Source organism: Balaenoptera ricei, chromosome 13, assembly GCF_028023285.1.
Source record: "Balaenoptera ricei isolate mBalRic1 chromosome 13, mBalRic1.hap2, whole genome shotgun sequence".
NCBI lineage: Eukaryota > Metazoa > Chordata > Mammalia > Artiodactyla > Balaenopteridae > Balaenoptera > Balaenoptera ricei.
Window position 1 is genome coordinate 43,959,327 of NC_082651.1, and position 26,491 is coordinate 43,985,817.

A 26,491-nucleotide genomic window follows, 5' to 3' on the forward strand; every position below is an offset into this window, starting at 1 on the left:
CTCCTCATATGGAGGGTGGCACAGGAGCAGCTTAGGCAAACCAGGTCCCCTCTCGATTGTGAAGAAGACTTGACGTTCTGGCTTCTGATGCTGGACCTGCCGCTCTGTGATCTTGCAGTTCTGGCAAAAGTTGTGGAATGAGAGGTATCACCTGACCAGGAGGGGCTTGGGATTCAAACATGGGCCTTCCACCCAGCCTGAGACCCAGCAAGGTCCTATAACGTGGACCCCCAAGCAAACAGGCTTCAGGGCTTCCTCTTTGCTCCTTGAAACAAATGTTCCCTTTGGAACTGTGAAGTCGGCTACTTCCATACTCAAGTCTATATTAGCATTCAAAGGGTCCGTGCCAGGAACCCATGGGAGAACATGGCACACGTCTGGCAGAACTACAGACACTCATCAGTGGACATTAGGTGTTCAGGAAGTGTTTCTATGTTTGCTACTCTGTAACTGAAAAACAAATCAACTCCAGGAAATCAAATATTTTATTGCTTTACTTAATAATGTTCCAAATCAGTCTCCCAGCCCCCAATCTGCTGTAAGCAAGTCTCTACGAGGAGCTCTAGGTGCCATCCTTATCCTCTGTCAGTCTGGTCCTTGGGGTGCTGGAGGTGGGCAGAGCAGGGCCTGGGTAGCAGGACTGAGAAACATAGACCCCCTGTCCATCCCTTTCACTCTGTGAGTAATATGTCATGGCCACAGGCAGTGGGGAATAACCAGAGTGAAGAAAACACAGAGAGGAGGAGAAAAAGGGAGAAAATGATAGGAGAGAAAGGAATAAAGGAGGAGACACAGATGCTGTGGAAGGCTAAACTCTCACTGTGTAACCAGAGATTCCAAACCACTAATTCAGCCACGTGGCTTCAAGAGTTCAAGAAAATTATGGGAGTAATGGGATGAACTATGTAACATTAGTACAGGTAATACCTGCTGGGAAATTGGGCCAGGAGTTTCCAGAGCTAAAAGCACATTTGAGAATATCTACTTATATTTGTTTTTATCTCATCATTATTCAATTTTTGTCCTGTGTATGTTTTATGATATAACAATACAGTAGTACGTGTGTATAATTTATAAATAAATAAATATACCTATATTGAGGAATGTATGTTCAAATATTTTCTATTGATGGGGTACATGGTCAAAAGAGCTTGGAGACCACCTAACTAGAATGATGACAAAAATCACTAAAGACTCCACCATCCTACCTATCAAGGCCTGGGGCCTCACCAGGGGCCTTGGCCAGGGTGGCTTAATGTAGAAGGAAGTCAGCTGTCAGCTGGGAAAGCCCTCTCCCAGCTCTTCTCTAGTGCCACAGGTCCCTTTAAAGGGTAAAATCACTTGCATTTTGGGGAAATAGGAGAAATATTATTATCATGACTGTTACTATCTAAACACCCAACTAGCATCTAAGGAAGCTGCATCATAGTGGGCCTGCCCTATGCAATCGTGGCCTCTGAAAGGCAAGTGGGATTGGAATGCGGCCCATGATCTGCTCATCAAGCCATGTGCCCAGAGAGGGGTGCATCTGTCCCCAGGCAGGGGAGACTTTTACTCTCATCATGGTGTTGTATGGATTACCAATAGCCCTGCTTTTTTTTTTTTATTTGAATCTAATTTTCTAATCGCTTTTGCTTTCATAAATCCAATTTACTGCTTGTTTTGTCTTTGCCTAATACTAATGTCAGGTTGGCAGCCCTGGAGAGTCTGCATCACAGGGGGGGCGGTGGCAGAATGGGGTCCTGGCTTCAGTAGGTGCAGCCCCTCAAAACACAGCCCACCATGGCTGAGAAATCAAAAGCTGAATATCATTTTTGGCCCCTGTGTCTCAGAGACACCCGAAGGCCGTCTGACTAGGTGAAATGTTCCACACAGGAAACAAAGAACCAACTTCTCAGTCCAGCCTCTGTTGGTGTCAGCCTGTTGCCTGGGTCCTGGGATGTGGCCTGCATCAGAGTCTCCATTCAGCCACGGGAGGTGCCACTTCACTCGGCCTGAGACCACGGTGGAGTAATGCAATCCCTTTGAATACAGCCCCGGGGCTCAGACATGTCCACACAAGTCCCAGCTCACCCTTATCCTCCAGCAAACTCCACTGATTTATTTACTGGGAAGTGTGATGTTTCCCCCCCCCAAAATGTCCTCTCCTTCTTAGGTAGGAATGTTGCTTCCTGGTCATCAGCTAGCAGCGAGAAAGGGAGCATTGCTGGGTCTCTGCAGGCTGTCTCTGTGGTGCTCCTGGGACCCTCAAGCATCGGTCCTGGGCTCCTTCATCGATTTGACAAATTCCTTGACATCCTCTTCCAAGGCCTTGTTCCTCCTCTCCACATCCTCCCGGGAGCGCTCCACGTTGCGGAGGCTGATTTCCAAGGCTGCAGACTTCTTCTTCTCCTTCTCCAGTTCTTCACTGAGCCTCACCACCTTAGCCCACACATCATAATTTTCCGTCTCAAGGCTACGAGGAAGGAAAGAAAAGAATGAAAGGACGGGGTGGGACCTCTAGACCTTCCCTTCAGCCTTTCCCTCAACCCCCTCTGTCCACTTTACCTTCCACATCCCAAGACCCATCTCCAACCTGTACCTCCTAGTTATGTCCCATCCCCGACAGGAGGACTTCCCAGTTAACCTGAATTCCCAGAGCCTGTCCCCTTTTTTGTCATTTGTCATCCATCTCATGACATCTCTTGTGTTGTTTTTCACATCGTTTTGTGTTTTGTATCTCCCACCACACAATAAAGTCTTTGAATGAAGAGACCACCTCTAATATTTACAGCCCCACAGCGCCTTGCATCTGTCCTGCTCAGTGGAAAGGTTGACTGACTGCTGAACCCCATCTGGATTCCAGATTCCCGGCGCCGGTGTACACATGCATGCTTTCTCATCCTGCTTCATTGCAGAGCACGGACCAGAGCCTTCTCTTATGAAGGCTCCTGGGGACCAAGATTTGGAGAATTTGGGGGAGCTGCCCCTTGGGAGCAACTGTCTTGTCAGGCCCACCCTTGTTTCTGAATCCCACTCCAAGTGAAGGATCTGTTGGATTCCCGAATTCGCAGGATTTTCATCGTTACTGGCCAAAATCCTAGTCTAGTCTCAGGTGCGCATCTCTCTCCCTCCAGGCTGTGCTGAATTAACCCTTGGGAATGAGAGTACATATGACATTTTTGAGCCAAAGGAGGGAATTTCAGGCCTATGAGGAGACTATGATTGGAAATTGGCTTCAGAATTTCATTCTGTGAGATGCTGCTTCCCTGCTACCCAATGCCCTGCTCATTTTTATACGGAGACTTGAGCTCCTGTTTGAGCCCATCTCTGGCTTCTATCTTCCAGGGCCTTGGTCCATTTTGCAGGCAACGGCCTCTCTTCAGAGCCTTGCTTACCCCTGCCTGTTTCTTCTTAAAGCCAAATTAGTCTCATTCCTCTGGAATTCCACCCATTACAAATTTAGTTTTCTTCTCTGAGTCCTCCATATCCTTCTTGTTTTGGGGGGCAACCTCAAAAGAGACACCATGCTAGATCTTGACCACTGCTTCCAGTGGAGAGGTAGAATCTGAGTGGGTTTGGGAGGTTGGCTGACCCGAGTTCAAATCTCAGTCCCACCAATGACTAGCTGTGCAACCTTTTTATACTTCCTAAACTCCCATTTCTTCTGTAAAATGGGGGTATTACCTATTTCACGGGATAACTGAGGGGATTATATGAGAAGGCGTGTCTGAAGCATGAAGCTTAGAGCAGGCACTGTAGACTGTTAATTCTCCTTCCTCTCCCAAGGATGGAATGGGACAGCGGATTCAGAAGACTTTGTTCCCTTCAGGAGGAGTGGCCACCTAAATGGCAGCCAGTTTTTCCCCACCCTGTCAATGACCCCTGTGCTAGAAACTGGGGCTCAGTGTCTGCTCTGGGGTTGCCTTGGTCACTGCCAAGATGTCACCCAAGTCTCAGAGTCTACAAACAGCTGATTTCAGTTTCTTAGACAAGAAGTTATGTGTTGTTCTAGATGGGCAGCCCTCTCCAGGGAACACAGGTTCACCAAAGTCTTCCTTTCATGTACCTGAGTCTCTATGGACTGAAAAGTACCCGTCGTTCGAAAACCCCACTAGGTTCACATTTCACTAACTTTTGATTAGTGTGACTTTAGGCAAATCTGGATTGAGGTTTCTTCTCAGGAAAAATCAGTGGTGTGAAAAAGATTTCAAGAAAGTAGTTTATCTACTCAAGTGAGCAAATCATGTCCGAGCATCTTAGAGATTTGTGTGAAATGGTGGCAATGGCCATGTCACCGGCCTCGCTTCCGTTCACCCCCTGCAGTCTGAGATCGTGGGGAGTTAGTGATCCTGACCCATTGAAGCCTCAGTCAGGTCAGGGGTGCCCAGAAGCTCTGCCTCACTTAGGCTTTCAGGTGGCTGACCAGGCCCTCTGCATTCTCTGCCCTCTCCCATCAGTCACTCCCCTGCTGCCACCAACCACCGCTCTTCCTCTGCATGAACACGCCAGACCCCTCCCTTCCCATAGCCTCTGCACTTTGGTTCTCTCTGCCTGGCCTGCTCTCTCCCACACCCACCCCAACCCCTCCCACATGGACCTCCCTCGTTCCCTCCCCTCCTTCAGGCCTTTGCTCGAGTGTCACCTTCTCAGTGAGGCCTTCCCCAACCACCCTATGTAACACTGGAACCCCCTTCCTGAGCTCCCCAACCTCCTGCCCTGCTTTATTTCTCTCCCTAGCATTTTCCACCATCTGACATAGCATATGTTTTAATGACCCTTTTGTATTCTCTGTCTGTCTCCACTAGAAGGAAAGCTCTATAAGCAAAAGGGCTTTTGTGTGTTTTGCTCAGTGCTATTCTCTAACAGCTGAGATGGTGCCTGGCACATAGTAGATGCTCAATAAATGTTTGCAGAGTTGATGAATAACATTAATATAAAAAGTTTAAAAATTTCTCTTAATTCGTTAAGACATGTTGATGCTTAAACAACCACTGTTTGGAAACAGTTGATTAAACTACTTAAGCTACATATTTAACTTTTCATGAATGTAAGGTAAAGCTTAGAGTGTTCACTAATTTAGTCATCTCCTCAATGCCTTTGCCCTGTTCCTTATTAGGCCCAACTGCTGTAGATAGCATCTTCTGTAACTGAAGTTTTATAATGTCACTTCTTTGGCAGAGGAGAACAATCCCTATTGCTTTTAAGATGGAAGGCGAGTGGCTGCCCAGGGCCCTCTGGATGTGACTTACTTTTCAATCTGTTCCTCATACATTTGCTTCTGTATTTCTATTTCCTTTTGCAGCTCCTGGACCATCCTCTGCAAAGATTCAAGTTCCTCTTCTCCGGAGTTCTTTTTCCCAGGCCCGGTTTCAGAGTTTAGGCTGGCAAGAGCATCTCTCTTGGAGTCACAGGCCTGGGATGATAGTGTACCGGCTTCATCCCCAGGGGACCCCGGCTGGGTGGGGACATTATCATAGGTGGAAGTCCGCTGGGAGTCGAAAAACTGTGGCACATCTTGAGACATCGTTCTCCTGTGCCCATCCCCTGCCTTCCCCTCCAAAGGAGATGACCAGAACTCATTTTTAAAGATCTCTACTTTGCAGCTGTTGGCACCTTGCAAAGCTGATGTCAAGAAGCATTTCCGGTTAGGGAGCGTCTGAGTCCTTTTTCGTGACTGCAGCTTCCAATCTCCTGGCTTTTCCCTGGATGCTTTGTCTTCTAGACACCCATCACTTGGCCGTTGTCCAGTGGGGCTGGTTGCATCTGAGTTGCTGGCCTAGAAAAAAGTGGTCACGGATGTTACATGGGTTTTTCCCACACGTGTCACGTTCCCAAGATAAGGATTAGAGACTTGAAAGAAAGTATCTCCTGGCCACACACCTATGAAACTCAATTAGAAGACCATCTCTTAATTTGTCACATTAGTTGATTATCTGTGTGGCATTTTTCCAAAAGGATATTATACTTGAAGGGACTCATGCTCTAGAGGTAAACTGCTGACTAAAATCAATTGTTTGTTTGTAGTAAGGGACCCTAAACTAGGATTCTGTTATAACCTTAGAATGGGGGGGGGGGGCTTTTCTAACTATGATCCAAATCCAGAAGCCATATAAGAATAATTTGATAAACTCAATCCACATGTGTTTCCACGACCCCCAAAATTAAAAATAAAACAAAGAAACCACCACATGCTAAATCAAAGAATGACAAACTGACAAAAATATTTGCAATGTATATCACAGACAACAGGCTACTCTCCATAATGCATAAAGTTCACAAAAATTGAGAAGAAAAAGACTAATATAAATATGGGCAAAGAGCAAGATCAGAGAGTTCATGGAGGAAAAATGCAACTGGCCCTTACACGTAAAAAAAAAATATTTGAACACTCTTATAACAGGAAAAACTCAAATTGAAATTAAAATTACTGAAATATTAGTTCTCATCTAACAGATGGGCAATCCTCCAAAATCTGACAACACACTCTGCTGGCGAAACTATAGGGAAATAGGTTATTTCATGCATTGCTGGTGGAAGTGCAAAATGGCACAACCACAGTTTAACAATGTTAATCAAAATTACATACTACAAATCTATTTACCCTCTGACTCAGCAATCATACTTCTAGGAATTTATCCCAGAAATATATTTGCCTGAGCACAAAATGAAGCATGGCCAAGGTTATTCATTGCATCCTTGTTTGTAGTACAAAGGAGTAAAAGAAACCTGTTCATCTATGGAGGTTGGCTGAGTAGATCACGGTACATGCACAGAATGTAACACCACACATCTGCCAGAAACTTGAGGTTGTATGAGGTACTGCCTATGTATTGACATGAAAAGGTCTCCAGGGTATCTGTTAAACAGAAAAATTCAAGATACACAGTAGCGTGTGTGTGTGTGGAGAGGGAGAGAGTGAACATGTTACGCTTTGTGTAAAAAGGGAGGTAAATAACAATTTACACTCATATCTGCTTATATTTGCAAAAAGGAACACTGGAAGGATAAAAAAGAAACTGATAAAGGCATGGAAGAATAAGGTGGGTGCAGACAGCAGAGGGAGCAGGAGTTCTAAACATCTCTCTTTCTTTTGTTTTGACTTTCTTGAGTCATGCATATGTATTTTTAGATTAAATTAAAAAGGAAAAGATTGAGCCCTAAAATGAGAAATCAGAGCTCAACCTGTCTGTCTGACGCTTCTAGCTCATCACCTGCCTTGGCAACCCCACCTGGAGTCAGAAGGACCTGGGCCCTGAGGTGCAAACTAGATCTAAGTCCCACTCTCGACCATTCTACTGCTGTCATCTTGGGACAGCTGGTCAACCTCCCTGAGACTCAGTGCCTCAGCTATAAAATGTGGATGATAAATTCTGCCCTACAGAGTAATGGTGAGGACTCCAGATGTGATCTGTTTAAGGTTCCCAGCACACTGCCTGTCCATTGCTGTCCATACTGTTACAATAAATACAGAAACCTGTCAAATGAGCACAACAATGGCTACTCTCAAAGATGTCTAGGATGATTTCATTATATGAAATAAACATTTCTAAATATTAATTTGATTTTAGAGTATTAGTAAATGCACTGTGTCCAGACAGGCATCACCCAAGAAAAATCACAACTACCACCATCTTTTTTCCAATACATTCTTAATCATCCTCGGGATTAACAGTAGGCAACTGACATTACCTGGCGAACTGGAAATTTTACATTCATTCCTTGACCACACATAAAGAATTAAGCTGCTATATAAAGTTCACACATTCTTTTAAAAAATATTTGCCTCTATAAATACGTTAAAATATTTGAGCTTTGCAAATTATTGGCCTAAATAGTCTAAATTTCAGAGTCTGCAGAGTTTTTTGACATTGTGAACGTGAGCCCCAACCCTTCAGTACAAATGAGGGGGTTGACATTGCTGAGACTGCTTATCAGGGAATGAGAAATATTACACAAACACATACATACTCTGAGAAAGGAATCACGTTTCATGGCTTAGCAGGAAACCGTTCTCTCTGGACTTTCACCCGGAATTTTCAACAACTCTCACTAGAACATTAACACTGCGGTATGTAATTTCCCCATCGAACTTCCCTGGACTGAGTTTGAAAGGGTTTAGAGTGGGCTTTAGTGAGGACTCCCATTGCTTAGTCATTGGGGGATGGGCACACATGTCACTAATCCCACCTCCAGGATACCAACAGAAACTAGATTTTGAAAGAGGCCAGGCTTTCAAGATTCATTCAAATGGGTCTATATCAGCTGTGCCCACTGCCACAGCATCACCCAGGGCTCCCTAAATCGCCGTTCCAGAGCAGCTCTTACATGGAATGACCTGGACTGAAGGAAGAGTCGGATGGAAGGAGGAAGGCCCTCTGCACCTTACCGTGTTACTGACGCTGTCTGTTCTAGAAATTGGAGGGTCCTCAGTGGCATCCCAGCCCACAGAGCTTCGCGCCACTGGAGGTTTCTTGGGGTCATTTTTTGGGGCAGGGGGTGACAAGGGTGCATCCTTGAACTTGGGAAAGAGGACTTCGTGGTCTCTGATCATCATGGTCATCACTCTTTGGATTTGAGGAGTCCCTGAAAGAAAGAAGAAAGACATTTGTAGTGCTGGACCATGGGGCAGGTGGTCCTCAAGTTTCTCCACCCATGAGATGTCTCTAAACTTGACTCTAAAACCACATGGCCCCAAAGGACCCCATTTTCTCCTCACAGGACCCTTCTTAATTGCTTGGGGTAGGAGATTGTGGTGAATGGGATGGGATAGAAGAAGGATATGGCAGTGGGGCGAAAGAGGGTTATTTTCGGCCTACAGTCCTCTGGATCAGTCTTTGATCAGTTTATAGGCAATACGACAGGAAAGAAAATGAAGACATCTTTCTCTGTTGATGTGATCCTCAGTATGACATCTGATTTCTTATTGCACGCATAGAGAATGCGTACCAGGCATACTGCCTCCCCCAAACCACGGCAGACATCAGTACTCTGTGTCAGGACTCTTGTTCACTGAACCAAGACACTACCTCAGAAGTCTTTTCAGCGCAGCTTTACAAGTAGCCTCTTTGGGAGTTGCCTTATAAAATCACACTTGTTGGGGCTTCCCTGGTGGCGCAGTGGTTGGGAATCTGCCTGCCAATGCAGGGGACACGGGTTCGAGCCCTGGTCTGGGAAGATCCCACATGCCGCGGAGCAACTAGGCCCGTGAGCCACAACTACTGAGCCTGCGCGTCTGGAGCCCGTGCTCCGCAACAAGAGAGGCCGCGACAGTGAGAGGCCCGCGCACCGCGATGAAGAGTGGCCCCCGCTTGCCGCAACTGGAGAAAGCCCTCGCACAGAAACGAAGACCCAACACAGCCACAGATAAAAATAAATTTAAAAAACTGGAAACAGTTCTTATTAAAAAAAAAAAAAAAAAAAAAAAAAAAAAAAAAAAAATCACACTTGTTTGCTCTCTCTGGCTAAGGATGTTTAAAAGTACTAAGAGACTAAGAAACACCAGCTAACTGTTTTCGTGCTAGCCTATCATACTGTGTGATGACTGGTAAATCTTTAACCTCTCTGCTCTGCTGTAACCTGGAAAATGAACATAATTCCTGCCTGCTTATTTCACAGGGCTATTTTACAACTCAGACAAGATGATCAACGGAAAATGCTTGGCAAATTGCAGAGCAATTTGGTAGCGATGTCACTGTCTTTACTTCTTCTGCCCCTACCTTCACCACAGGACCAGCGTACCTCTCATGATCACAGCAGGGTCTTCGACCTTCGACCTGATGAGATTCACACCAATCACAGTAGCCAGATTGTCCACACTCATCTTGTTAACTCCACAGTTCAGCTGGATTTCATGGAGAAACCTGTGGGCAACCAGGAAATCCCAGAGTAGGAAATAGGAAGTTGCCACAAGGAAGCACTTCCAGGTACCCACAGGATCCCAGAGGTGGGTCTCAACTCTTTCCTTCTGGTCTCAGGAATGGGACCAGTCTGCTCTGACTACAAGAATTTAGCTTCCCCCTGAAAGATTCAAGATCAAGGAAGAAGAGACACAAGCAACCCAGCTGCTGATGGTGGCACTGGGGCCAGGGGTGGGTGAGGAGTCACATCGGCAGGAGACAGGGTCCAGTTCAGGGAGCTAAGAGGAGACAAGAAGGACTAAAATGGGTGTTTGACTATCCCTGGTCCTGACTTTACAGGCTTCTCTCCCAGGCTCTCAGCACCTATCCCAGCTGAGTCTCCAGAGAAGAGAACTTCATCGTGGGAAGATCTCAGAAATGGGAATTCATGGTACCTCCTTGGTCTCATCCTCAGGTTACACCACCAAGCATCTCAAATTCTCAGCAAGTGCTCAAAAACTAACACTGAATTTTTGCTGTAATCCCACCTATTTGAGGAATGAAGCTCTCAGATTCACTATTTTAAAAACCTGAAAAGATCAGAAAAAAACACTTCTAAATACTGTCTCTAAAAACCATTTATAAGTAAATCGGCTGAAGCAACATAAAATTCCAAATACGGAGAAATTATCAAATAAGTGGCGGGAGGGTGTCCAAATGAGGAAACATTATGGAATATTATAGAGTCATGTATAATCCTACTTTGTGACATAGGAAAATGCTCACTATACAACATTTAGCTAAAAGAAGCAGGATACAAGTATATATATATTCTCTATTTAAAAATATATTTCTAATTTGGTATAAAAATTGTTTCCCTATATTTATATTGATGCATGTGATGATCTATCACAGAGACAAAAACATTCAGAAGGAAACACACTCAAATATTAATAGTGACTTTTTCTGGGTGAGGGGATTTGGGGAAATGTTCATCTATTTACAGTATTTTATATTCTCCTAGTTTCCAAATCAAGCATGTGTAACTCTTTTATCATCTGGAAACTACAAAAAATTATTAAAAAAATAAATAAAACTAGGGCTTCCCTGGTGACACAGTGGTTAAGAATCCGCCTACCAATGCAGGGCACACGGGTTCGAGCCCTGGTCCGGGAAGATACCACATGCCGCGGAGCAACTAAGCCCATGCACCACAACTACTGAAGCCTGTGCGCCTAGAGCCTGTGCTCCACAACAAGAGAAGCCACAGGAATGAGAAGCCCGCGTGCCGCAACTAGAGAAACCCGCGTGCAGCAACAAAGACCTAACGCAGCCAAATATAAATAAATAAAATAAATAAATTAAAAAAAATAAAGATAAATTTCAGCTATGTCTGACATGGAGATCCAGGCTCCCAACTCAGCCAGATCTGGGTCAATCCACATGCTATGTGTTGCCACAGAGACAGCACATAGCAGGTCTGTCCTCAGAAAGGGAATTAAGAAAGGTGGCCTGGAATGAATGTCTCTGGGGTGCTAAGTTATGGTCCAGAGACAGGAAGATGGGAGATGATTCTAGAAACATTATAAGAATTCTGAGTTCTAATGCCTGTCCCAGGACTGTGGGCAGCACTGGGGCAGGCTTGAAGGAGGAAGCATGTTTCCTTTTTATGCTGATTAGATTTTCCGGGATCCTTTCAATTGTCTTGGGGACACAGGAAACTACCTCAGTGCTATGTGAATAGAGTTGACCTTCCAGAGGTCTGGACCAGAATCTCTTGAGTTCACAGAGATACTCTTTCCTCCTCTAACTGGGGAATTCTTTCTGGTGTGGCTGAAAATTATGGAACTGATACCAGGTGCCTCTTACCTGCAGATGTAGCTTAAGAGACTATAGTTGTCTCGAGGAAGGATGGAGAGCTGCTTCATCAACTCCTGCTGAGCCTGGGAAGAGATTTTTAATGCCAGTAAAAGAGCCTGCTCACTTGCCAGCAATGGGACCCTGGAGCATAATTGGTGCAACTCTGCAGAAGCAACACTTTGGCAGTCACTCCTGTTCCCGTAGTTTTGTGTGTGTGTGTGTGTTTTAACATCTTTATTGGAGTATAATTGCTTTACAATGGTGTGCTAGCCTCTGCCCTACAACAAAGTGAATCAGCTATACATATACATATATCCCCATATCTCCTCCCTCTTGTGTCTCCCTCCCACCCTCCCTACCCCACCCCTCTAGGTGGTCACAAAGCACTGAGCTGATCTCCCTGTGCTATGTGGCTGCTTCCCACTAGCTATCTATCTTACATTTGGTAGTGTATATATGTCCATGCCACTCTCTCACTTCGTCCCAGCTTACCCTTCCCCCTCCCTGTGCCCTCAAGTCCATTCTCTATGTCTGCGTCTTTATTCCTGTCCTGCCCCTAGGTTCTTCAGAACCTTTTTTTTTTTTTTTTAGATTCCATATATATGTGTTAGCACACGGTATTTGTTTTTCTCTTTCTGACTTACTTCACTCTGTATGACAGACTCTAGGTCCATCGACCTCACTACAAATAACTCAATTTCATTTCTTTTTATGGCTGAGTAATATTCCATTGTATATATGTGCCACATCTTCTTTATCCATTCATCTGTCAATGGACACTTCCATGTCCTGGCTATTGTAAATACAGCTGCAATGAACATTGTGGTACATGACCCTTTTTGAATTACAGTTTTCTCAGGGTATATGCCTAGTAGTGGGATTGCTGGGTCGTTTGGTAGCTTTATTTTTAGTTTTTGGAGTAACCTCCATACTGTTCTCCATAGTGGCTGTATCAAGTTACATTCCCACCAACAGTGCAAGAGGGTTCCCTTTTCTCCACACCCTCTCCAGCATTTATTGTTTGTAGATTTTTTGATGATGGCCAGTCTGAATGGTGTGAGGTGATACCTCATTGTAGTTTTGATTTACATTTCTCTAATGATTAGTGATGTTGAGCATCTTTTCATGTGTTTGTTGGCCATCTGTATATCTTCTTTGGAGAAATGTCTATTTAGATCTTCTGCCCATTTTTAGATTGGGCTGTTTGTTTTTTTGATATTGAGCTGCACGAGCTGCTTGTATATTTTGGAGATTAATCCTCTGTCAGTTGCTTCATTTGCAAATATTTTCTCCCATTCTGAGGGTTGTCTTTTCGTCTTGTTTATGGTTTCCTTTGCTGTGCAAAAGCTTTGAAGTTTCATTAGGTCCCATTTGTTTATTTTTATAAAACTTCTAATTTTGAAATAACTATAAATCCACAGGAAGTTGCAAGAGTAGCCTGGAGAGGTTCACTGGTTTTGGTACCTTGTATTTTTTTATTCATCTGCGATTATGCCCTCCTCCCTGACTCAGAGCTACTCTAAGGCAAGAACTATTTGATAACCATACTCACAATAACTGTTTGCTTCATAAATGCTTGAGCTGTAACTCTCCAATAAAGAATTCGACCAGAACCAAATGCCCCCCAAGTCACTTTAAAAGTGTTGTGAGAAGGAGGATGTTTCTGAGAACTGAGGTTTCACGCGATATGGTTTCGCTGGGAGCTGCTAGAACCCAGGGACAGACTGACCAAGCTGGAAGGCAGGTGAGAGGCCCGAAGGTTATAGCTTCATGATGACACTGAATGTTAGAGACAGTCATACAAGGAATGCAAGTGCCAGGAAGAGGAAGGACAGAGAATTTTCTTTGTTCTTTTCTCTCACAGTGCCTATAGAGTCTGCAGTCACCGTCTACAACATCATGATTGTAAAAGGGCACCAGTGCACATGAGACACACAGGCTCTCCTCAAACGTAAGCACCTCCTCCAGGAGAAAATGCACCCTATGGCCTGTCGGCCTGCATGCAGTGACTTGGTGCAGCCCCACTGGATCTAGAATGCCTGCTTCATACTGATTCCCTCCTCTTCAGTTTAGTCAAGTAAATTCTTTGCAAAGGTTGCTTTAGACTCACGCCTCCCAGCGACTGCCTCTGCCACGTGTTCACCCATGAGAGAGGCTGTGATCCCTCACCCTGTCCAAATCTGTGTTACCAGGATTAGAAACTCTCCAATATGTTGAGATCGAGAAAAGTTGGGAGAAGCAAGTTGGGAGAATCAAGGAAGTTCAGGGGTGGGAGTCTGATTGTCAGAACTGCATCCATGGACCTCCTTTCCTTTCCCTGAAGCTGTGGGACAAGATGTCACCTGAAACATTCATCTTTTTAGCCAACTTTTAAACCTTATTCCATAAAATTGTATTACTTTTGCAAAGGTGAGCTGATATGCCTGTATAAATTAAGACTTTCCATATCCTCTTTTAACCCCCCCAAAATTCATAAACCATACACAAAATATCCTAAAATCAGATCATGCAACCTAATTTTTGTGTTGGAAAATAGCTACAAAGGCTATAGTGTGTTAGTTGCATCCTTATCGTGCTCTTTCTTTCCTAATGCTAAAATATAAAACCACTTTTTTCTTGTACCAGGATCTACTTAAATTGTGAGGCTCCTCCCTCTCAATCAGGATGGAAGTTCTCACAGCTGTACTTTCTTCCAGGGCTAGGGCACTATCTCTTCAATGATTTTATATATATATATATATATATATATATATATATATATATATATATATATATATACATACATATATATATATATACACACATACACACACACACATATGTGTGTGTGTATTATATATATATATACTTTTTCTGGGAGCATACTATATAATAAATTCAGAAGTAGAGCAGAGACTAAACATCCCCTTGAATCAATAATTTTAAAATGTCACTCACTTGTGACACATATCCCATGGTCCTCAAAATGATCCTGTTATTATGAAATGTGTCTAAGTTTGTGCTGTCTAATACAACAGCAACTTGACACATGTGACTATTAATAAAATAAAATAAAATAAAATAAAATTAGAAACTTAGTTCTTCAGTTGTGCTAGCCACATTTCAAGTGCTAGTGGCCACATATAGCTAGTGGTTACTACATTGGACCGTGCAGTTATGTAACAGTTCCATCATTGTAGAAAGTTCTCTCGGGCTAAGTAAATAAACTGAGTCTCACAGAAGATGCATCATTTGCTAAATGGCAAAATCAAAGTTAAATTCATTGCAAGTTTTTCTGTGCACCACTTTGCCAGAGAGGACTTTTTTTTTTTTTTTAATTTTATTTATTTATTTATTTATGGCTGTGTTGGGTCTTCGTTTCTGTGAGAGGGCTTTCTCCAGTTGCGGCAAGTGGGGGTCACTCTTCATTGCGGTGTGCGGGCCTCTCACTGTCGTGGCCTCTCTTGTTGCAGAGCACAGGCTCCAGACGCGCAGGCTCAGTAGTTGTGGCTCATGGGCCTAGTCGCTCCGCGGCATGTGGGATCTTCCCAGACCAGGGCTCGAACCCGTGTCCCCTGCATTGGCAGGCAGATTCTCAACCACTGCGCCACCAGGGAGAACTTTTAACATAGTAGTGCTAAACACTAACCTCCCCAAAGTGGGCAGTTAGACCCCTTTATTAGCTGTGTAACAAATGCATTCATGGGCCATTTAGTTTTGCAAATCTCGGTTAAAAACCATAATAGGGGCTTCCCTGGTGGCGCAGTGGTTGAGAATCTGCCTGCCAATGCAGGGGACATGGGTTCGAGCCCTGGTCTGGGAAGATCCCACATGCCACGGAGCAACTAGGCCCGTGAGCCACAACTACTGAGCCTGCACGTCTGGAGCCTGTGCTCCGCAACAAGAGAGGCCGCAATAGTGAGAGGCCCGCGCGCCGCGATGAAGAGTGGCCCCCACTTGCCGCAACTGGAGAAAGCCCTCGCACAGAAATGAAGACCCAACACAGCCAAAAATAAATAAATAAAATAAATAAATTAAAAAAAAAAAAAACCATAATAGTTTTATTGTTGTCAGTCAGGTTTTCTTTTGCTGGTTGGCTAGTTTGTTGTCAGTCAGGTTTTCTTTTGCTGGTTGGTTAGTTTGTTTAACATGTTGACTATCAGGGCTTTAAGGAAACAATTTACACAAGGATCAAAATTCCTGCTGGTGAGGAGCTGCATGATGCTGCAGATGGGGACTGCAGACCCTACAGGCAGCTGCAGCTGAAAGGAACCAAGAAAAGCTCTTGTCCTTCCTCTCCCTGGCACATGTGTTTCTTGTATACCCATGCATGACACGCATGGTCATCGCAGATCTAGAACATTTGGACCTCTCACCTGCCCTCCAGGTGGGTCAGTCTGTCTTTTTGTCCCAGCGGGTCTTAGCAAGGCCATATTGCTTGAAACCCTTCTCAGAAGCATCCTCACTCTCTTACTAATTTTAGAGTGACTTGGGGGTATTTAATGATAGTCCAGTACTTTGTTGGAGTGCAACATCCCATAAAGGCTGTCACCATGATTGGCTTCATTGGACTTTTGTTGCTGAGAGTTCCAGTTTGACAAAGTATCTCACCAAAAGTTATGGGGTTCACCCATGACCCACTGTTGCTTGCCTACCAGAATAGTGTTCAGTAACCCTCACCTTCTTCCGAAGCAGGACAACTAACTCTATTGAGATACAAACCTTTGCCTCATCTGCATTCATGAGCTGCCCGCAGAGCAGAAACCCCTCATACTGGCTCCAGGGAACCACTGGCTCTGGGAGGTCTCGGAGGTAGAGCTTCAGCAGGGAGGCTACCGTGTGCACATCTGTATCTCTGGAAAAAAACAAACAATGTTTTTTGAAAACAAACCTCCAGAACTCTCCTCACCTCCCCCTTGGTGATCCACTGAATAAGATCCCAGCTTCCACAAAGACATTTTGCAGAGGAGTAGAGTCTGATAAAGATGTATCTGACCAAAATATTTTTGCAACTGCCCCTTCTGGAATAATAACCCCCAACACCTTTTCCTTTATCTCTTCTACCTAACTGCCTCAAAGATAAGTTTAAGGTCTACTCTTCCAATAAGCCTGTTAAACTATTCTAGTCTTCATTGCTTTCTTCTTTCTCCAAGTCACAGAGTACAATTGAGCATTCTCTACTTAGTCTCTAGTTTTTCATGTGGTAACTCCTTATAGCTATGACCCATTGATCTCTTTAGTCTATCAGAGAGCTTAAAATAGGTCTGGGATTCATTCATATATTCACACAATCATTTATTCAACCAATGTGTTGAGAGAACCTACTAGGTGCAAGACATTATGTCAGGCACTGGGGTTTCAGCAGTGAACCTGAGGGACCCACAGGATCCCTGTCCTCATGGAGTGACAGAGCTATGAAGACTCAAATGTTACCAAGTCATTACAATACTGTGTGGTTAGTGAGATGACAAGGAAGTCCAGGACTTGAGACTGCATGGAAATGTAGAAAAGGGACACCCAACGCAGAATTGGGGAACCCTAGGAAACTCTTCAGACAAGATCGGAAGACTGATGAGGAATTAGAGCATGGGGTAGGCAGCATATCTTTCAGCCTGGAGGATGGAGACAAGACTGGATGAACCATGGCCCAGGAACCAAACCTGGCCCATCACCTTTATTTGTACAGCCTGTGAGCTAAGAATGGATCTAACATTTTCAAATGGTTGGGGAAAAAACTCAAAAGGAGAATATTTCATGGCATGTGAAAATCATGTGAAATTTGAGTTTCAGCATCCATAAATAAAGTGTTACAGGAACATAGCCATGCTCATTCATTTTTGTATTGTCTTTGGCTGAATTCTTGTATAAGAACAGAGTTGAGTAGCTGCAGCAGAGACTGTCTGGCCTGCAAAGCCTAAATATTTCATATGTGGCCCTTTAAGAAAAGTCTGCTGATCCCTGGTATATGGAGCTATTGTGTTTATTCCGCAGCTCTATAAGAGAAAATGAGTCTGAGTATACCATATACTTGAAACTCATTAGTGAAAAATATTTATTTGATATCAAGAAAAACTGGTCATGCACTCCAATGTTCATAGCAGCACTATTTACAATAGCGAAGACATGGAAGCAACCTAAGTGTCCATTGACAGATGAATGGATAAAGAAGATGTGGTATGTATACACAGTGGAATATTACTCAGCCATAAAAAAGAGTGAAATAATGCCATTTGCAGCAACATGGATAGACCTAGAGATTATCATACTAAGTGAAGTAAGTCAGACAGAGAAAGACAAATATCATACGATATCACTTATATGTGGAAACTTTAAAAAAATTGATACAAATGAACTTATTAACAAAACAGAAATAGACTCACAGACATAGAAAACAAACATGGTTACCAAAGGGGAAATGGGGGGTGGAGGGATAAATTGGAATTTGGGATTAACAGATACACAATACTATATATAAAATAGCTAAACAACAAAGACCTACTGTATAGCACAGGGAATGATAGTCAATATCTTGTAATAGCCTACAATGGAAAAGAATCTGAAAAGGAATACATATATACATATGTAAATATATATATACACACACAAACACATATTTATATAAATGAATCACTTTGCTATACACCTGAAACTTTGTAAATCAACTATACTTCAATAAAAAAAAAGAAAGAAAGAAAAAGAAAAACTTGTATCTGTAAGAGACACTCCCAGTAGTACTGTGAAAAGCTGTGATGGGGCAAGAGGTCCAGCCGATCTGAGTGTCTCTTGGGCTTCAGCAATGGGGACATAGAAGCGGCTGGGCTGGGTGGGATCACATCCTGGAGGAGGGCCGGGAGGGGTGGATTTGGGCAGGAGAAGAAGGCAGGCATTTGAGGCCTCAGAAACCAGAACATCGAGGCTTGACTGCGGAGCTCTCTATCTTGACGTTTCATGTAAATGTTTTCTTTTGGGTTTTTGACAGCCAGTGGTTGGAACTGTCTTCTGGAAAGGTTCCCCACTTTGCAGCCTGTGAACTCCACCTCCAAAGAAGAACTTGAGCTAGCACAGAGTCCTGCCTCTGCTCCACTGCTGCCCTCAGGAAATCGGGGGTGGGGACCATTCACTTAAGGCGGGGATTCTGGAGAAGCCTTCCCTGCTGAGTCACTGCCTAAAAATACCTTGGCAGAGCCCTCTCGTCAAAATGCAGGACAAGTTCCCCAGAAAATGGCAGGACAACAGCCAGCTGACACTTTGCCCAAGCAGCATTCTCCTGAGTCCTAAAATCTCCTTTGTCCCAAATCCTCTGCATTGCAATCCACCCAGTGGGCTTTAATCAGGGTCCAGGGTCTCAGGTTTGATTGAAGTCTCTTCCTCACCCCACATCCTCTAATCCTACTCTGCAAATGTCCCAGGAATCCCTCTAGGCCTCACTCCCTGTCCTGTTCCAGAAGGCCATGGTCTTTTGCCAGGATTCTGCCAGCCCCTATCTGGCCTCCTGGCTCCACGACTCCATTCTCCAATGCACTGTCCGTCACTGGCACAGCCCCCAACACTCAAAACATACCCACAGAACAAATATGGAAAACAAAGAATTTGAAATGACAAAAACAGTATAGATGATACATCAAGAACCAGAAATTTTGAAGAGAAAGAGCAATAAAAAAAGACAAACTCGGGGCTTCCCTGGTGGCGCAGTGGTTGAGAATCTGTCTGCCAATGCAGGGGACACGGGTTCGAGCCCTGGTCTGGGAAGATCCCACATGCCGCAGAGCAACTAGGCCCGTGAGCCACAACTACTGAGCCTGCGCGTCTGGAGCCTGTGCTCCGCAACAAGAGAGGCCGCGATAGTGAGAGGCCCGCGCACCGCAATGAAGAGTGGCCCCCGCTTGCCACAGCTAGAGAAAGCCCTCGCACAGAAATGAAGACCCAACACAGCCATAAATTAAATAAATAAATAAATAAATAAATAAATAAATAAATAAATAAATAAAAAGACAAACTCTATAGATAGTTCAATCAGGAGAAACTAATAGCCAACATTAGAAAAGAGAAAGGGGTTGTAACCACACATATAGGATTGATACCTCAACATTATCATCAAAAAACACATTAGCCATCTAAATCATCGTAGAATATTGCAACCCACAGAAAGCTTCCTAATTCATATTGCCGGGGGAAGATAATGCTGCTTGGTCTGGCTAAGTCCTCAGGCTTGTTTATTGTCTCAGCTTAAGTGTCATTTTTGGGGAGGCATTCTAAATCCAGCAGACCATGTCAAAAGCCCCCTGTTGAAGTGAAAAATGATGAAAAAATGAAATGAAATGAAAAATAGATGAAAAATGGCATTAATACCATCTATTTTTCATTTTTTGGCATTTAACACAATGGAAAGTCTACAGTTATGTCTTTAAATTTTTGGTTTAATGTTTGTGCCCCCATTGTAACAGAGCTGGATCAGATGTCATGCTTATAATCTAAGTTTCCAGCATGATTTTTCCTGAGTCTGCTTTTCCTCCAACCTAATGGAACATTCTTATATGATGTTATATGAACTTCTGAGTTCAACGCCTGACCCATCAGAGATTAGCCAGGGCCTCTCAGGTGGTCTGCCTACCCTTCCCTTGTAGCACTGACCTTCTAATGTGGCATGTCTGTCCTTTTCTCACAGAAATATAGGTATGGGGAGTGTATTGTGTATTGGCAGTATCCATCCCAGTAGATGGATAGCCATCCCATAATGTTTATATGTTTAATGAGCGCCAGATACATCCAGTAGACTCTACCAAGTAAGAGCGCCTTTGTTTTTCTTCATTCTAGTGAGGCAGTTTGGGGGATCTCTGGTGGAACTGCATACATGAACTATGTAGAGGATCTAGGTGAGTACCCACACGGGTCACGTGGACCCAAGAGTCATCCCTGGGAGGATTCCGAAGAGCCACAGGTCACCCTTCCTATTTCTGGATGTGTAAACTCTTTTCCTCAGTTCTAGGGGGTGGAGCTATCATGACAAGGTGTGGTAGCTCTCCTCCCTCCAGCCCCAAATATTTCACAGAATCAAAGACTCCAAGTCTACCACCCAGGCTGACTTTACAGATGCAGAAGCTGAAGCCTTGGGCAGGTGTTTGGCAATCCCCACAATCACCTCTGGTCCTCCTGGCCGACTGTTCTCATTGCCTTAGCAGCAACCCATCTGTATTTTTTGATCAACATAAAGCTAGTTAAAAACATAAAAAGAAAAGTGAATATAAAGGTAGTGAACTTGATTGAATCGGTGCCTGACAATGAAATGTGATTTAGGGTCCTGCTGAAAGCTCTCTAAATTTGATGGCCATAACCTGCTCTAGTTCCAGTAACATCTTCACCTGTTGCTTTCCTGATAAAATACAGCACCTTGGTAAGTTAACCTATTGCATGCCAAGGGCAGCAAAGACAGACATATGGTGATCCAAACTAAGACAGTGGCTGTGAGAATGGAGAGAAACAGACGGGTCTCAGAGATGCTTCCGAGGGAGGGTGGGCATCGTTGGTGATTGGAGTGGGAGGTGAGGGAGAGGGAGGGTGAGATGGTCCACACAGCACCACACTTAGCTGTTCACGATTTTCCCAGGATCAGCCCGAGTCCTCTCTCGTAAATAAGCTCTTGGGGGGATTTCAGCCTTTGGAAACTGGAAGAGTTCAGGCCCGTCTCACTGAATCTTGGTTTATGGGCTGCCGATTTGGAAAGAACAGTGGCTCTTTCTTGCCAGCAGGACAAGCGCGTGCAGGCAACTGGGGCAAATATTGCACAACAGACAGAAAGTGTACAATGTCGGGTGGCGGTTGTACCTTCTGAGCAGGGCAGAGAAGGAAACCTTGGCAGGGTGGCTGTAGCAGCAGGGGCGGGAGGGGGATGGTGGAAGAAATGTCGTTGCGCCTGAAATGCCCCGAACAGGACTGGGCAACCTCCACAGAGGAGATTGGGAGAACGCCAAGATGTTGGCATGCACTCCCTCCCAAAGAGTTCAGAACCAAGTTCAGAGTTGCACAGAAATGTGGTCTCCCAAGTTAACAAGAAGTCCTGGCTCTGGCCATTTCTGGAAAGCTGAGGAAGACCATGGAGCCCTTGGATATAGACATGGTGCCTTATCCACCACCCAGAGTCGGCACAGCCAGCTCAGCAATTCTCCACCCCTCATCCGCTCCGAAATGCGTGCCTTGAGCTAAGTCCCATCTTTCTCCCTTGGTCCACCCTTCCCCTCCCACCATATCCTAAACACCTCTTGACTGCCCTGCAAGGCCCTAGCTCTAGTTCACATCATCTCTCGCCTAAATGGTCAGAATGCTCCTCTAACTGTGTTCCAGGCTCCCAAATTCTGAGTTATGAGCAAAACAAAAGGTTCTTTCTGTTGCAAACCAGGGCTTTTGGAAGCATTTGTGCGAGTCCCATAGCTCAACTGGTAGAGCGAGGTCCTCTCAGCCAAGCAGGGCACGGGGGAGGCGAGGCAAGGACGGCATACCTGTCAAAGGAGGGCCGCTCCCCCGCGTCAAAAGCATCTCTCAGCTGCTTCACCAGGTTGTCCTGCCCAGGCAGTCGGAAGATGCCCTCTTCGTTCAGGCCGTGCTCCAGGATGAACTCGGCACACTTCTCCACCAGGATGGGCACCAGGTGGGGGCCGAATTTCTGCTCATAGGCCACGGTCTCATCCAAGCGCTGGCCGAACACCGCTGGGAAGAGAAAAAAGCAGAGCTTGCCCATCACTCTGACTTCCCTTGGAGGAACTGATAGGTCAAAGTGCTTTGTCTATTTCTTGATTTTCTGCAATGATACTAAACAAAACACAGAAGACAAATCACACAGATATATTTCCTGGGGCTATAAATTGGGGGCTGTCCACTTGAAGCAGTCTGTCAGTCTTTTTCTGTTTGTCCACATTTATCATATTTAAAATGACAACTCACTTTTAATGAGTGCTTGTTTTGTGCTAGGAATCGTACTAAATTTGTACACCTTTTCTCATTTAATCTTGACAGGAATCCCATGAGATGTTGGTATCATTGTGCCCGCCATCCTATGAAAGATACTGAGCCTTAGAAGTGTTAATGAACTTGCCAAGGTCAGGTGCCAGGACACAGTACCGTCAGAATTCAAGCCCAGGCAGTAAACTCAAGAGAAGCAAGCAGGCCATTTTGAATTCTGCTTGTGTCATGTAGCATTAAAGCATAATAGTCTATCATACGGATGTCTCATACTGTATTAAACCACTGCGGCATTTTAAATAATTTACGTTGTTTACCGGGCTCTACTATTATGAGCATTGCCACAGCGAACATGGCCACTCCCCTAGCAGAGTTCCTGGAATGTATATAGTGCAATGTGTAATTCCTAATTAATTGCTTAATTGATTAATTAACATTTGGATGGATGAACATAGGCTTTTCCTTCTTTTGGACTATTTCCTTAGGGCCAATCCCCACATGTAGAATTACTAGTTCAAGTGGTTGGAACATTTTAGTGACTACAGTATGCAAATTGCTTTCCAAAAATATTTTTCCAAATTACACTGCCTTCAGTGTAATTCCCTCCCTCCCTCCCTCCCTCCCTCCTTCCTTCCCTTCCCTCCCTTCCCTCCCCTCCCTCCAGCATGTGTGGACCAGCTCCACCGAGCCCTGCCAGCACTTGGCTCTATAATTTCCCCACCCCAGCAGTGTAACAAGGTTAGTTTATAAATCAGGACACTGGTTGGCTGGGCCCCATGGGACCCCAGGGCCCCGTGCCCTTTGTGTCCTGGAGATTCAGAAGACAGTCATGGTTTCAGCTCTGTCCTGCCTGGCTTTCTCTCTGGCATAATTAGGGCTCTGTTACACTGACCACTCCAGTCGCTAGGACACTGTTCCCAAAGCCCTTTGGTTTTCCCCATGATTCTCTCTGGTTGGTCCCCTTTATCCAGTCTCTAATTAATGCGGATGCCACATGTAAAGAGCTGCAGCTATCTCTCTGGAATCCACCGTGTCCTCCCCACTTCCCACTGCCCTAGGCCAGGCTGGACTCCTCTCTCACCTCCCCCTGCTGTGGTCTCCTCTCCTGTAACTGTTCAAAACCCTCCTGCTACTTAAACAACTGGTCTACCTGAGCACGTTTGTCCTTGTTTTTAATAGTCACCCACTTCTTCCCCATTTGCCACAGCAGTGATTTTCAAATTACCCCTCAAAACTCCAGGGGTTCCTCAGAGGCCCCTCAGATGCTGAGAGGTGAGAGCATTTCAGAGGAGCTGAGCAGGTGGGCCTCTCTCCTCCCTACTCCAACCCGACCTGCTGGGCTGTTGTCTGTTTTACTTACAGCATTTCAGTGAGACTGTTTGCTTAAATATTCCTGTGGCTAAAATTTGAAAACCAGGTTGGCATTTGTATTGGCTCCTACCTTCCTTTCTGCCTGATCTGGCACCTCAACCTGATGATCTCAAAGCCCACAGTGCTCTCCAGTCTTCATGCCCTTGCTGAGGCAGTCTGTTCATCTCTCCCTTCCCTGTCTACTAAGATTCTATGTGTTCCTTGTCCCGACTCAATATCATCACCTCTGCCAAGTCTTCCCTGACCCAGCCCGAGGGGCTCCATTGCCACTCTGTGCACCTGTATCCCTTCTGTAATATCCCAATCCCTTTTCCACTGTGCTATTGTCATTTGTAAGTACTGTGCCCTCTGCAAGACTGTAGGCTTCCTGAGGCTGGGAATATGGGGAGGGTTCTCTTGTCCTTATCGTGTTTAGCATGGGGCCTGGCCCAAGGTAGATAGTCAACCAGTTTTGCTGAATTACTTAATCAATTATGTAATCTTTAAGCAAGTGCTTTCCGTGATTCATGACAATTTGGGCATTTCTATAGTTTAAACAATAGTAGGGACCCCATCAGTAAATGAATTCAGCTTCACACTAACATCTATTGAGTGCCCTGCATGTGTTAACAGCAGGTCACGTGGAATGGGTTATACAGAAAAGGAGGGACAGTAAGATGTGGTTCTTGCTTTCAATTAGCTTACTACCAAGTTATGAAAATGAAAGGACTCCATGCAAAATAATGAGAAACAATTAGAAGATGTGAGGAACTATACAGCATTAGGTTTCTGTTTGTCTGTGAAAGGAGCTAGATAGATATTTTCACCAAACTGGAAGGAAATAATTAAAATGATCTGACTCAAAACATAGACGAGGAGGCATTTGTAAAATTCCCTTTGAGGGGTCCAGGGAGGGCACCTCAAAGGTAGAAGCAGATGTGTTTCAGAGCAGTTGAAACTTGGGCTCAAGGAGCCCATTGGATCCCCATGGAGAAAGATACTGCAAACACAATGGAACGGTGTTCATGGGGACGTCAGAGCTGTCAAACATGAGCTCTATCTCTGAGGTCCCAAGACAGACGATCTGGAATCAAGTTCCTTCTTCCAGCCCTCTGCACAGTCAGTTCACCAGCTTTTCTCCTCAACCGAGTCTCTCATCCATGTCTTATGTTCATCTTCTCTTCCTCCCATGCCCACAGTCAGGCCTTTCAATGTCATTCTCCCCGGGACACTCATTTTCCAACATTCCTTTTCCGTCCAGCATCTCTACCACCCCACCCCCCCATGCCTTTCTCAGGCCACAGAGGTACAGAGCATACCGATCTCCATAAGACCTTCGGTCCAAATCTTCACCACGCAATCCCCTCCCCTCTGCCTCAGCAGGTGACCTTGTCTCCTCCTTCCTTTATCTCCCTAAATGAAGGACATCATGAGAGAACCCCCAGGTCTCCACTCTCTGCCTCTCCTATCCTTCCTCCTCTGTCCGTCTGCCTGTCCTCTCTCAGGGGAAGAAAATTACCCTATGCTTCCCTCTAAGATGATATTTCTTGAACTGTGGGTTCCATCCTTTTCCACCTCTTCTAGGTCTTCAATCCTCTTTTATATCTTAGATTGAAAGAGCATGTGAGTCTAAATCTTTACCAATTTATTAAAGAATCATCTCCCACTCCTGCTCTCATGCAATCAACTAATACCTGCCTTTCTTCTCTTCACCAATATGCTCATAGAAAAACATGTCTACTTCTGGAAAGAGTCATCCACTCTCATAGCCTCTACTGTTTCCCTTGTTATTCATGTAAACTCTCAATCCATCTCAACCTGGTTTCACAAGCTGCGTCTTCCCATCCAATCTGCTCACTAAGATTTCTCGTGCCCTCCTAATGGCCAAATCTGACCTATGTTCATTCCACACTCTACTGGTCTTCTCTGAAGACTCTGATGGTATTGATTCTCCTTCCTTCCTCAAGACTGTCTCCTTATGTGGCTGTGAAACCGTCGACCCTCATTCTAGTCTCATCTCTCTGCAGCCTCCTCTGCAGGCTCCTGTACTTGCCCTTCCTCCACCTGTCCCTTCAGTGTGTCATTTCCTAGCATTCTAACTCAGACTTCTCCTCACTCTAGATGTTATCCTTGGGAAAGTTCATACAACTCCATGCATTTGGATATCACCTATAAACTGACACATAAATCTGCATACCTGGTCCAATCTCTCTCTATATATCATCCCTATCTCCCTCATTTCTTTCTGTCCCTCTTCTGTGCCTATAAGCCCAACATCTGATGGCAGTTCTCCCACTGTCTTCTCCAATCTCACTCTCATCCCGTCCCCAACTCTCCCATATCACTGCTTCTCCTACACACTTCCCCACAGACAATAGCCTTCAGTCAATCAAGCAGTCAAGCAGCAGGCACTTTCCTAGGCCTTGAGAGTACAAAGCCATTAACGCAAGATACCCGCCCTCAACTATCCAGTTAGCAAAATTATGAGCATTAGAAGTATCTGCAACAACCCTCCTTCTTTCTTAACAGAT

At 44.7% G+C, this 26,491-nt stretch overlaps 1 protein-coding gene across 2 annotated transcripts in view; it reads right to left on the reverse strand.

Moving 5' to 3' along the window:
* Nucleotides 1–475: 475 nt before the first annotated feature.
* Nucleotides 476–26,491, reverse strand: part of ARHGAP25 (Rho GTPase activating protein 25) — a 49,773-nt gene continuing 23,757 nt past the window's right edge. For both annotated transcript variants that reach the window (XM_059943154.1, XM_059943155.1), the window contains 7 exons: nt 22,151–22,358; nt 16,380–16,512; nt 11,688–11,761; nt 9,721–9,842; nt 8,369–8,565; nt 5,232–5,758; nt 476–2,455 (listed from right to left, as the gene is read on the reverse strand). In XM_059943154.1, the coding sequence (XP_059799137.1) occupies nt 2,248–2,455; nt 5,232–5,758; nt 8,369–8,565; nt 9,721–9,842; nt 11,688–11,761; nt 16,380–16,512; nt 22,151–22,358 (1,469 nt within the window). In that variant the 3' untranslated portion in view covers nt 476–2,247. The remainder of the gene's footprint in view (nt 2,456–5,231; nt 5,759–8,368; nt 8,566–9,720; nt 9,843–11,687; nt 11,762–16,379; nt 16,513–22,150; nt 22,359–26,491) is intronic.